This window comes from Petromyzon marinus, unplaced genomic scaffold, assembly GCF_048934315.1.
Source record: "Petromyzon marinus isolate PM22_M1 ecotype Great Lakes invasive population unplaced genomic scaffold, UKy_Petmar_22M1.pri1.0 PM_G_Scaffold_47, whole genome shotgun sequence".
NCBI classification, from domain to species: Eukaryota; Metazoa; Chordata; class Hyperoartia; order Petromyzontiformes; family Petromyzontidae; genus Petromyzon; species Petromyzon marinus.
In genome coordinates, this window is record NW_027422999.1 from 679,663 (window position 1) to 693,559 (window position 13,897).

General features: G+C 45.8%; 1 protein-coding gene across 1 annotated transcript; it reads left to right on the forward strand.

The window, feature by feature from the left end:
- Positions 1–3,629: 3,629 nt before the first annotated feature.
- LOC142917353 (uncharacterized) lies at positions 3,630–9,539 on the forward strand. Its single transcript, XM_076061988.1, has 2 exons — positions 3,630–3,634; positions 7,166–9,539. Exons 1-2 carry the CDS (start codon positions 3,630–3,632, stop codon positions 9,036–9,038), a joined length of 1,878 nt encoding a protein of 625 aa, XP_075918103.1. The 3' UTR covers positions 9,039–9,539.
- Positions 9,540–13,897: the final 4,358 nt, after the last annotated feature.

A 13,897-nucleotide genomic window follows, 5' to 3' on the forward strand; every position in this document is an offset into this window, starting at 1 on the left:
CAGCTCGGTACGACAAGTCAACAATGCGACCAGCGTGCATACAGCACGGACCGGACTGGAAATTTGACACGGCACCAGAGAACTCGCACAGGAGAGAAACCCTTCAAATGTACTGTGTGTAACAAGGCATTTGCATGGCCATCAGTTCTTCAGACCCACCAGAGAACACACACGGGAGAGAAACCCTTCAGGTGCACGATGTGCGGGATGGCATTTGCACAGTCATGTAATCTTGTAAAACACCAGAGAACACACACGGGAGAGAAACCCTTCGAGTACAGTGTATGGGGGAAGGCATTTTCACATTTATCTATTCTTAAAAAACACCAGAGAACACACACAGGAGAGAAACCCTTCAAGTGCAGTGCGTGTGGGAAGACATTTTCAGATTTATCTACTCTTAAAAAACACCAGAGAACACACACAGGAGAGAAACCCTTCAAGTGCAGTGTGTGCGTGAAGGCATTTTCACAGTCATCTGATCTTGTAAAACACCAGAGAACACACACGGGAGAGAAACCCTTCAGGTGCACGATGTGCGGGATGGCGTTTGCACAGTCATGTAATCTTGTAACACACCAGAGAACACACACGGGAGAGAAACCCTTCAATTGCACTGTGTGTGGGAAGACATTTTCATATTCATCTCATCTTCAAAGACACCAGAGAACACACACGGGAGAGAAACCCTTCAAGTGCAGTGTGTGTGGGAAGACATTTGCAGATTCATTTGCTCTTAAAACACACCAGAGAACACACACGGGAGAGAAACCCTTCAAGTGCAGTGTGTGTGGGAAGGCATTTTCACATTTATCTACTCTTAAAAAACACCAGAGAACACACAGGAGAGAAACCCTTCAAGTGCAGTGTGTGTGGGAAGACATTTTCAGATTTATCTAATCTTAAAGACCAGAGATCACACACAGGAGAGAAACCCTTCAAGTGCAGTGTGTGCGTGAAGGCATTTGCACAGTCATCTGATCTTGTAACACACCAGAGAACACACACAGGAGAAAAACCCTTCAGGTACACGATGTGCGGGATGGCGTTTGCACAGTCATCTACTCTTGTAACACACCAGAGAACACACAGAGGAGAGAAACCCTTCAATTGCACTGTGTGTGGGAAGACATTTTCAGATTCATCTACTCTTAAAACACACCAGAGAACACACACGGGAGAGAAACCCTTCAGGTGCAGTGTGTGGGAAGACATTTTCACATTCATCTACTCTTAAACACCAGAGAACACACACGGGAGAGAAACCCTTCAGGTGCAGTGTGTGTCGGAAGACATTTTCAGGTTCATTTGCTCTTAAAACACACCAGAGAACACACACAGGAGAGAAACCCTTCAAGTGCAGTGTGTATGGAAAGGCATTTTCAGATTCATCTCATCTTCAAAGACACCAGAGAACACACACGGGAGAGAAACCCTTCAAGTGCAGTGTGTGTGGGAAGACATTTTCAGATTCATTTGCTCGTAAAACACACCAGAGAACACACACAGGAGAGAAACCCTTCAAGTGCAGTGTGTGTGGAAAGGCATTTTCAGATTCATCTGCTCTTAAAACACACCAGAGAACACACACGGGAGAGAAACCCTTCAAGTGTACTGTGTGTGGGAAGGCATTTGCACAGTCATCTGCTCTTAAAAAACACCAGAGGACACACGGGAGAGAAACCCTTCAGGTGCAGTGTGTGGGAAGACATTTTCACATTCATCTACTCTTAAACACCAGAGAACACACACGGGAGAGAAACCCTTCAGGTGCAGTGTGTGTCGGAAGACATTTTCAGGTTCATTTGCTCTTAAAACACACCAGAGAACACACACAGGAGAGAAACCCTTCAAGTGCAGTGTGTGTGGAAAGGCATTTTCAGATTCATCTCATCTTCAAAGACATCAGAGAACACACACGGGAGAGAAACCCTTCAAGTGCAGTGTGTGTGGGAAGACATTTTCAGATTCATTTGCTCGTAAAACTCACCAGAGAACACACACAGGAGAGAAACCCTTCAAGTGCAATGTGTGTGGAAAGGCATTTTCAGATTCATCTGCTCTTAAAACACACCAGAGAACACACACGGGAGAGAAACCCTTCAAGTGTACTGTGTGTGGGAAGGCATTTGCACAGTCATCTGCTCTTAAAAAGCACCAGAGGACACATGGGAGAGAAACCCTTCAAGTGCACTGTGTGTGGGAAGACATTTTCAGATTCATCTGCTCTTAAAACACCAGAGAACACACACGGGAGAGAAACCCTTGAAGTGCACTGTATGTGGGAAGGCATCTGTACAGTCATTTGCTCTTAAAATACACCAGAGAACACACACGGGAGAGAAACCCTTCAGGTGCAGTGTGTGTGGGAAGGCATTTTCACAGTCATCTGCTCTTAAAACACACCAGAGAACACAGAAGCATCAGAAGATCCACAAGGAGTGCAGTCTGAAATCAGCTTGTGAAAGTCAAAGTGCCGCAATGAGCCCATCCCTCATGAAACACGAACCGGAAGAAAATCCCAACTTGGACACTTTTAAAGGTATCGAGGTGAAATGTGAAGAAGTGATGGTGAAGAGGGAAGAAGTGAAGGTAAAATGTGAAGATGAAGATTCAACTCCAAAATGGGACCTTCACATCGATGGAGGCAACGTAAAGCAGGAGGAGAATTCTCACTGTGAGGCAGAGCGAGGCAACTCTCAGCAGTTTGTGGAAGTGGAGGTGTGGGTGGACTTCCTCCGAGACAATACAAAGTCAAGTGAAGACTCGATAGATGTGTAAAGCTTGAGATGATGTCGCTCCAATAGATGCACCTTTGTCACAGGCCTTTAATGACAAGAACGTGAAGTTGGACACTCAGTTGCTAGGTTCAACCTGCAGAGTAAGAGCGGCCAGTCTTTATAGACCTGTGGGTTGGGTAGATCTTTAACCAGGAGCGAGAGACAATAAGCCCCCAAGCATTCACGATGTTATAATAATTGCATTTACACGCTTGCTTGCCTTATCGCCTCGGCAACTCGGAGTTTTATGTCGTACCTCGTCTGAAACACTCGAAGAGCATCCCCAAGTAGCAGCTGCCCCTGTGTGGCACAAGGTGGTGGCCCTGCACCAGCCTGCATGTGGACAAGAGCCTGTCAGTAGGGGGCGATGATTGATGCGTCATCTCAGTTGTGTAGTTTGTAGGCAATCTTGATTCGAAGCTTTGGTGACTGCAGGAATCCACACTGTTGAGTTATTTCGGTAAAGTCACCACATGGGTAGAAACATAACAGATCGCGGCGTTTAGATCACAGCCCAAAGAATCGTCATCAGGTGGGACAACCACAGCAAGAGAAACTGCTGAAGTAGTAGGCGCCTACTCCAGCAGTTTCTTCTTGTTGCTGCTGTGCTTGTCCCACCTGATGACGATTGCTTGTGTTGCCATCGAAGTGCCGTGATCTATTATTTGTAGCGTAATATTTTGAATTTGCTACATTTTGACCCAGACGCCAGCATGCAACGGCCTACTCGTTTTGAATGATGCAACAATAGTACGTTGTACATACACGGTTAAGCAGACAGTGCGTATTTGTAAAATAACTTCTTAATACGATGTAACGTGATGCAGTCAATTTTGCTGCAGTAATTCAATGTGGTTAATATGCCCATCAATGATTTAGAATGAATACCGTGTCTGATTGTGCGTGTGCATGTAACATTTTGTCTGAGGGTCAAATATTGAATAAGTGATGTTAGGACAAAGTGTGTGTGTGTGTGTGTTTTGGAAGTAACCTGTACAGAGAACTCAGGTGAGACCCATTGTTCTTGTGATACAGGTCAAAGGGTACTTTTGTGTTTCACGAAGCGTCTGCCTCTGGAGCAACTCATCGTCTTTGAAATAGGGAGCCATCTCGGATCATTCATCAGTTACAAGGCATACCACTTGAAAGTTACACGTATAGGAGGAGGTACATTCTCTACAACACGAATTGTAGTTTTGTCTTACGTGTTGACGTAGATTTTGTCTAACTGGGACTATAAATGCTCCTTGCTGATTCACGTCTGGATGTTCGTACCTATCGGTTGAAGCAAACCCCACTGCTGTTGTTGAGACGCTGTGCACCAATAAGGGTCCAACACATTGACGGCCTTCAGGCCAGGAAAGTCACAACATTTGCACACGAAGGACGCATTCACGCAAGTACCCCATGCTCCGTTTTGAAGTTTTAAAATGAAACATCTTTGAATTATGTTGTGTTTTGAATTAGATGATTTTATTTCCTCATTAAAAGCTTGTATCAATTTACATCTGGAAGACTTCATTGAAAAGGACATTTCATGTGAATTTTCTCTCGTCATTAAGTAGATGGCCTTTCCGGGGGTTCGGACACACACAGTGTACACACACAGTGTACACACACAATGTACACACACAATGTACACACACAGTGTACACACACACTGTACACACAGTGTACACACACACAGTGTACACACACACAGTGTATACACATAGTGTACACACACAGTGCACACACACAGGGTACACAGTGTATATACACACAGTGACACACACACAGTGACACAGTGACACAACAACCGCCATTCGCCACTAAGTGGCGGTGACGTCACCACGACGCTTGTGCCAGGCACAGTGACACACAAAGACAAAGATCCCCCGTGTAGCCTTAACAGACTGTAGGGGCAAGTGCTGTTAGCGAGCACCTATGAAGGCCGGAACGGTACACGAGGGGGTGGGTGGCCAGCACCACGCCCGACCGCCTTTGTCTCCCTAGTGGCGATATTTACACACCGCACCAGGTACTCAGTGACACAGCGACACACACAGTGTATACACATAGTGTACACACACACAGTGTACACACACAGTGTACACACACACACGGTGTATATACAATAATGTCCACGTTGTTGCTGAGCTCACACACCAAAGGGAGGAAGCAATGGAAAATGAATCTAAATTAACTTAAACTGCAACTCTGTGACGTCACCACTCTGCAGTACCTCATCGGCGTGAAACGCCAGGGGGAGGTGTACCTCGCTAGTGACGTCATGTCACCAAGGTATTCACCCCTCCCCCGTCCACCGCGCTCTTGAGCGTGACGTCACCTCCGCTTGGGTCACTGCCGATATCGGTCCAGTGGCAATCCTTATTTGGGCAAAGCTACGCCCAGTGACTGGTGGTTCATTAACATAATGTTTCCGTTAAAGCAGTCGAGAGTTTATTACGACGGGTTCAGCGCCCACGCCCCCATCCCTCGACATATGGGCCGGCGTCATTAACATAATTTATTCAGTTGGAGAGCCGCTTGTGGGAGGGAAGTGACGTCATACTACTTCCTGCTGTCGCGAGGTAACAGGAAGCTGCCGTGTGCGCGCTTGCACTGAAATCCGAGGTGAGAAATTCTCATCGTTGTGGTGGTGGTTGTTGTTGTTGTTTACCAAGGTAGAGCCTCGCTCTCTCTCGTAGGGATGTCAGTTGAGTAGCAGCGAGCATGGGAATCGATGTCCAGGTTGGAACTTTACAGCGCGGGGCCTAGCCACGCGGGGCCTTGCCTCCTGCCCTCGCCTGATTGCATTTACTTTAATTATCTCGCTTAAGTTTAATTTGTCTTCACCCGGCTCGCCACTTTGTAACTTTGTTTTATTGTAAATATTCACGCAGTTTTTATTTTCGTTCTTTTGTTAGCAGGCCAAGCCCGCTTGAGCTGCTATACCGCTCTTGTTATCAGAAGCGACCTGCCCACAACAACACAAGGTGAGGCTTTGTCAACGTGTGTGAATGTTTTGACTTAAAACTTTGGTGACTGCAGGAATTAATATTCTTGGTTCTTTCGGTAAAGTCATGTAGATAGAAAATTAAATAACAAAATAACATAATATTTTTTCTTTTTTTAAATGAAGCAAAACACCCAACAACATTTCTATGTCAACATTAATGTTGAAGATGCGAGGGCTTACAGGAATATTTATGACATTTGCCCTCTCATTGCGTGCCATGACAGTGCTGTTTGCACAGTCACACATAGTCACTGTAAGATGTTTTTCTTGGTCGTGGTTTTGTTTTGTTGCTTGTTGTGGTTGCACCCGATTCAAGAGCCGAATGGCTCACGGGACTATAACCAAAATAAATCAAACTGAAAATCAAAAAACTGAAACCGCGTGATGAATTTTGGGAAAGTTTTTCACTGCATCTCCAAATATATATAAAAGGCAAAGTTGTGATTGTGTGTGTTGTCTGTTCAAAATGTTTAGCGTACTTCCCGACATGCAACAAACTGGAAATTTGCCATGTGGGTACTTTCCAGACTGTACACCGTGCAAACATTATACAAATACACTTTTGTGTTTTTTTGGGGGGGGGGGAGCTCAATAATGTATAGATTTTTTGCACGGCAAGTGAGCTGTGACGTCAAATCTGTCACGTGACCCTCGTATGTGGAAGCGTCACGCATTGTAGTGTAGCGGTTAGCGTTGTCTGTGTGTCTGTGTGTGTTTCTGTGTGTGTGTATCTGTGTATCTAGGTCGACTCAGCCTCAAATGAGTACCTGGTGTGGTGTGTAAACATCGTCACTAGGGAGACAAAGGCGGTCGGGCGTGGTGCTGGCCACCCACCCCCTCGTGTACCGTTCCGGCCTTCATAGGTGCCCGCTAACAGCACTTGTCCCTACAGTCTGTTAAGGCTATACGGGGGATCTTTGTATCTGTGTGTGTGTGTGTGGAAGCGTCACGCATTGTAGTGTAGCGGTTAGCGCTACGCCGCGCTATGAACCCGGCGACCCGAGTTCGATTCCCGCTCACGGCCACCACCGGTGATGATTATTTGAACCGCTTCTGGGCCTCCCCTAGGTCGACTCAGCCTCAAACGAGTAACTGCTGTGGTGGTGTGAACATCGCCACTGGGGAGACAAAGGCGGCCGGACGTGGTGGATCCAAGTCCCGGGCGAAGCCGGGTAGTACAGCTAGTCATGAATATATGAATGAATATAGACGTGTAAGTCACGTGTGACTGTATATATTAATTCCTCCATGGCTCGATACTGACGTGTAGATGGTGTGGATATTCTTATTTTCTGTCTGCAGCTGACGCTGGTCTGATGGAGCAAAGGCAGTCAGCACAGCAGCTCGGTACGACAAGTCAACAATGCGACCAGCGTGCATACAGCACGGATCGGACTGGAAATTTGACACAGCACCAGAGAACTCGCACAGGAGAGAAAGCCTTCAAGTGCACTGTGTGTGACAAGGCATTTGCATGGTCATCAGTTCTTGAGACCCACCAGCGAACACACACAGGAGAGAAACCCTTCAAGTGCACTGTGTGTGTAAAGGCATTTTCACAGTCATTTGCTCTTAAAAAACACCAGAGAACACACACGGGAAAGAAACCCTTCAAATGCACTGTGTGTGGGAAGACATTTTCAGATTCATCTACTCTTAAAACACACCAGAGAACACACACGGGAGAGAAACCCTTCAGGTGCAGTGTGTGTGGGAAGACATTTTCATGGTCATCTGCTCTTAAAACACACCAGAGAACACACACGGGAGAGAAACCCTTCAAGTGCAGTGTGTGTGGGAAGACGTTTTCAGATTCATCTACTCTTAAAAAACACCAGAGAACACACACGGGAGAGAAACCCTTCAGGTGCAGTGTGTGTCGGAAGACATTTTCAGGTTCATTTGCTCTTAAAACACACCATAGAAGACACACGGGAGAGAAACCCTTCAAGTGCAGTGTGTGTGGGAAGGCATTTTCAGATTCATCTGATCTTCAAAGACACCAGACAACACACACGGGAGAGAAACCCTTCAAGTGCAGTGTGTGTGACAAGGCATTTGCATGGCCATCAGTTCTTAAGACCCACCAGAGAACTCACACAGGAGAGAAACCCTTCAGGTGCAGTGTGTGTGGGATGATGTTTGCACAGTCATCAAATCTTCAAGTACACGAGAGAACACACACGGGAGAGAAACCCTTCAAGTGCACTCTGTGCGGGAAGGCGTTTTCACAGTCACCACATCTTAAAGTACACCAGAGAACACACACGGGAGAGAACCCCTTCAAGTGCAGTGTCTGTGTGAAGGCATTTTCACGGTCATCTGCTCTTAAAACACACCAGCGAACACACACAGGAGAGAAACCCTTCAGGTGCAGTGTGTGTGGGAAGACATTTTCAGATTCATCTACTCTTAAAAAACACCAGAGAACACACACGGGAGAGAAACCCTTCAGGTGCAGTGTGTGTGGGAAGGCATTTTCAGATTCATTTGCTCTTAAAACACACCAGAGAACACACACGGGAGAGAAACCCTTCAAGTGCAGTGTGTGTGGGAAGACATTTTCAGGTTCATTTGCTCTTAAAAAACACCAGAGAATGCACACGGGAGAGAAACCCTTCAAGTGCAGTGTTTGTGGGAAGGCATTTTCAGATTCATCTAATCTTCAAAGACACCAGAAAATACACACGGGAGAGAAACCCTTCAAGTGCACTGTTTGTGGGAAGGCATTTTCACGGTCATCTGCTCTTAAAAAACACCAGAGAACACACATGGGAGAGAAACCCTTCAAGTGCAGTGTGTGTGGGAAGGCATTTGCAAATTCATCAAATCTTCAAGTACACCAGAGAACGCACAAGCATCAGAAGATCCACAAGGAGTGCAGTCTGAAATCAGCTTGTGAAAGTCAAAGTGCCGCAATGAGCCCATCCCTCATGAAACACGAACCGGAGGAAAATCCCAGCTTCGACACTTTTAAAGGTATCGAGGTGAAATATGAAGAGGTGATGGTGAAATGTGAAGAAGTGAAGGTGAAATGTGAAGAAGTGATGGTGAAGAGTGAAGAAGTGAAGGTGAAATGTGAAGATGATTCAAATCCAAAATGGGACCTTCACATCGATGGAGGCAACGTGAAGCAGGAGGAGAATTCTGACTGTGAGGCAGAGCGAGGCAACTCCCAGCAGTTTGTGGAAGTGGAGGTGTGGGTGGACTTCCTCCGAGACAATACAAAGTCAAGTGGAGACCCGGTAGATGTGTAAGCTTGAGACAATGTCGCTCCAATAGATGCACCTTTGTCACAGGCCTTTAATGACAAGAACGTGAAGTTGGACACTCAGTTCCTTGGTTCAACCTGCAGGGTAAGAGCGGCCAGTCTTTGTGGACCTGTGGGTTGGGTAGATCTTTAACCAGGAGCGAGAGACAATAAGCCCCCAAGCATTCACTATGTTATAATAATTGCATTTACACGGTGCTTTCTTAACCGCCTCAGCAACTCAAGAGTTTTGTGTCGTACCTCGTCTGAAACATCCCCAAGTAGCAGCTGCCCCTGTGTGGCACAAGGTGGTGGCCCTGCACCGGCCTGCATGTGGACAAGAGCCTGTCAGTAGGGGGCGATGATTGATGCGTCATCTCAGTTGTGTAGTTTGTAGGCAATCTTGATTCGAAGCTTTCGTGACTGCAGGAATCCACACTCTTGAATTCTTTCAGTAAAGTCACCACGTAGTAGAAACATAACAGATCACGGCATTTAGATCACAACACAAGCAATCGTCATCAGGTGGGACAACCACAGCAAGAGAAACTGCTGAAGTAGTAGGCGCCTACTCCAGCAGTTTCTTGTTGCTGCTGTGCTTGTCCCACCTGATGACGATTGCTTGTGTTGCCATCGAAACGCCGTGATCTATTTGTAGCGTAATGTTTAAAATTTGATACATTTTGACCCAGACGCCAGCATGCAACGGCCTACTCGTTTTGAATGACGCAACAATAGTACGTTGTACATACACTGTTAAGCAGACGGTGCGTATTTGTAAAATAACTTCTTGTTAATACGATGTAACGTGATGCAGTCAATTTCGCTGCAGTAATTCAATGTTGTTAATATGGCCGTCAATGATTTAGAATGAATACTTGTCTGATTGTGCGCGTACATGTAACATTTTGTCTGAGGGTCAAACATTGAATAAGTGATGTTAGGACAAAGTGTGTGTGTGATTGGAAGTAACCTGTACAGAGAACTCAGGTGAGACCCGTTGTTCTTGTGATACAGGTCAAAGGGTACTTTTGTGTTTCACGAAGCATCTGCCTCTGAAGCAACTCATCGTCTTTGAAATAGGGAGCACGCTCGGATCATTCATCAGTTACAAGGCATACCACTTGAAAGTTACACGTATAGGAGGAGGTACATTCTCTACAACACGAATTATAGTTTTGTCTTACGTGTTGACGTAGATTTTGTCTAATTGGGACTAGAAATGCACCTTGCTGATTCTCGTCTGGATGTTCGTAACCATCGGTTGAAGCAAACCCCACTGCTGTTGTTGAGACGCTGTGCACCAATAAGGGTCCAACACATTGACGGCATTCAGGCCAGGAAAGTCACAACATTTGCACATGAAGGACGCATTCACGCAAGCACCCCATGCTCCCTTTTGAAGTTTTAAAATGAAACATCTTTGAATTGTGTTGTGTTTTGAATTAGATGATTTTATTTCTTCATTAAAAGCTTGTATCAATTTACATCTGGAAGACTTCATTGAAAAGGACATTTCGTGTGAATTTTCTCTCGTCATTAAGTAGATGGCCTTGCCGGGGGTTCGGTTCAATGCGGACACAAACAGTGTACACACACAGTGTACACACGCAGTTTATACACAGTGTACACACACACAGTGTATACACACAGTGTATACACAGTGTACACACACAGTGTAGACACAGTGTACACACACAGAGTACATACACAGTGTACACACAAACAGTGTACACACACACTGTACACACACAGTGTATACACAGTGTACACAGACACTATGCACACACAGTATACACACAGTATACACAAACTGTACACACAATGTACACACACAGTGTACACACACAGTGTACACACACACAGTGTATACACATAGTTTACACACACCCACTGTACACACACAGTGTACACACAGTGTATACACATAGTGTACACACACACAGTGTACACACACAGTGTACACACATAGTGTACACATACACACACAGTGTACACACACAGTGTACACACACTGACACACACACAGTGACAGACGCACAGTGACACAGTGACACAACAACAATCGCCATTCGCAACTAAGTGGTGGTGACGTCACCACGACGCTTGTGCCAGGCACAGTGACACACACACAGTGACACTGACACAGTGACACACACACAGTGACACAGTGACACACACACAGTGACACACACAGTGACACACACAGCGACACAGTGTACACACAGTGTACACACACACAGTGTACACACAGTGTACACACACACAGTGTACACACACAGTGTACACACACAATGTACACACACAGTGTATACACAGCGTACACACACAGTGGACACACAGTGTACACACACACAGTGTACACACACAGTGTATACACATAGTGTACACACACACAGTGTACACACACAGTGTACACACAGTGTATACACATAGTGTACACACACACACACAGTGTATACACAGTGTACACACACAGGGTATACACAGTGTACACACACAGTGTACATACAGTGTATACACACAGTGTACACACACACAGTGTATACACAGTGTACACACACACACAGTGTCCACACACAGGGTATACACAGTGTACACACACAGTGTACACACGGTGTACATACAGTGTATACACAGTGTACACACACAGGGTACACACAGTGTATACACACACAGTGTACACACACAGTGACATAGTGACACACACACAGTGACACACAGTGACGCACCCAGTGACACACAGTGACACACAGCGACACACAGTGACACAGTGTATACACATAGTGTACACACACACAGTGTACACACACACAGTGTACACACACACAGTGTATACACAATAATGTCCACGTTGTTGCTGAGCTCACACACCCAAGGGAGGGAGCAAAGGAAAATGAATCTAAATCAACTTAAACTCCAAGTCTGTGACGTCACAACTCTGCAATACCTCATCGGCGTGAAACGCCAGGGGGAGGTGTACCTCGCAAGTGACATCATGTCACCAACGTATTCACCCCTCCCCCGTCCACCGCGCTCTTGCACATGATGTCACCTCCGCTTGGGTCACTGCCGATATCGTTCCAGTGCCAATCCTTATTTGGGCAAAGCTACGCCCAGTGACTGGTGGCTCATTAACATAATATGTCCGTTAAAGCCGTTGCGAGTTTATTGCGACGGGTTCTGCGCCCACGCCCCCATCCCTCGACATAGGGGCCGGCCTCATTAACATAATTTATTCAGTTAAAGAGTCGCTCGTGGGAGGGAAGTGACGTCATACTACTTCCTGCTGTCGCGAGGCAACAGGAAGCTGCCGTGTGCGCGCTTGCACTGAAATCCGAGGTGAGAAATTCTCATCGTTGTGGTGGTGGTTGTTGTTGTTGTTTACCAAGGTAGAGCCTCTCTCTCTCAGGGATGTCAGTTGAGTAGCAGCGAGCATGGGAATCGATGTCCAGGTTGGAACTTTACAACGCGGGGCCTAGCCACGCGGGGCCTTGCCTCCTGCCCTCGCCTGATTGCATTCACTTTAATTATCTCGCTTAGGTTTAATTTGTCTTCACCCGGCTCGCCACTTTGTAACTTTGTTTTATTGTAAATATTCACGCAGTTTTTATTTTCGTTCTTTTGTTAGCAGGCCAAGCCCGCTTGAGCTGTTATACCGCTCTTGTTATCAGAAGCGACCTGCCCACAACAACACAAGGTGAGGCTTTGTCAACGTGTGTGAATGTTTTGACTTAAAACTTTGGTGACTGCAGGAATTAATATTCTTGGTTCTTTCGGTAAAGTCACGTAGATAAAAAATAAAATAAGAAAAATAAAAAAATAAAGTAATAAACCCACGACGTTTCGATCGCAACACAAGTGGTCTTTATCTTATTGAATTTAATCTGTTATTTTTATTTTCTATCTACGTGACTTTACTGAAAGAACCAACAATACGTGCGTCAATGTATCTATCGGTCAAAGACGCTAAGCGCGTGCCGCTGTTGACTCTGAATGTGTGGAGGGGAACACCTTCACCACGGGGAGAGAGAGACAGAGACACGGATAGCCTCGGCTATGTTGATTGATCCTCGATTCATTACTTGGTGGAGTGAGGAAGAATTAATGCTGAGCAGATGAAGGTGGCCAGGCATGGTTCTGGTCACACCACCACCTGTTTACCCATGGCAGTGTGTGACAGTGTCAAGTTTGTGTTTGCAGTAAAGTCTATTAACTCTATTGCACACGGAGGTTATATCAAAACAATAGTTTATTTTTGTTTTCCTCTGGAACGCTTTGTAAGAATGGAAACAGGAGGTGAACACAGCACACACATGCAGCTGAATTCGGAACTCTTCATCCCAGCATTCAAGGACATCTGAGCCTGGATTCACACCTCTAAGTTGCGATTGAACATTAATTTCTGCATAACACAAATAGTATTGCTATGTCAGCTGAATTTAGCTCTCATAAATATTCCTTTTGTAGTCAGACAGCCGAAATTGTGTGCTTAGAGTTTTGGATTATCATTCATCTTGAAGATATGAAGGCTTCCAGGCATATTAATGACATTTGCCCTATCATTGTGTGCCCTAACAGCCCGTGGAGAGAAACCCTTCAGGTGCACTCTGTGCGGGAAGGCGTTTGCACGTTCATCAAATCTGATGAATTTGGGAAACTTTTTCACTACATCATGAATATATTAATAAGTATAGACGTGTAAGTCACGTGTGCATTCCTCTGTGCCTGACGTGTAGATGGTGTGGATTTTCTTTTTTTTCTGTCTGCAGCTGACGCTTCCTCTGCAGAATTGGTCTGATGGAGCAAAGGCACTCAGCGCAGCTCGGTACGACAAGTCAACAATGCGACCAGCGTGCATACAGC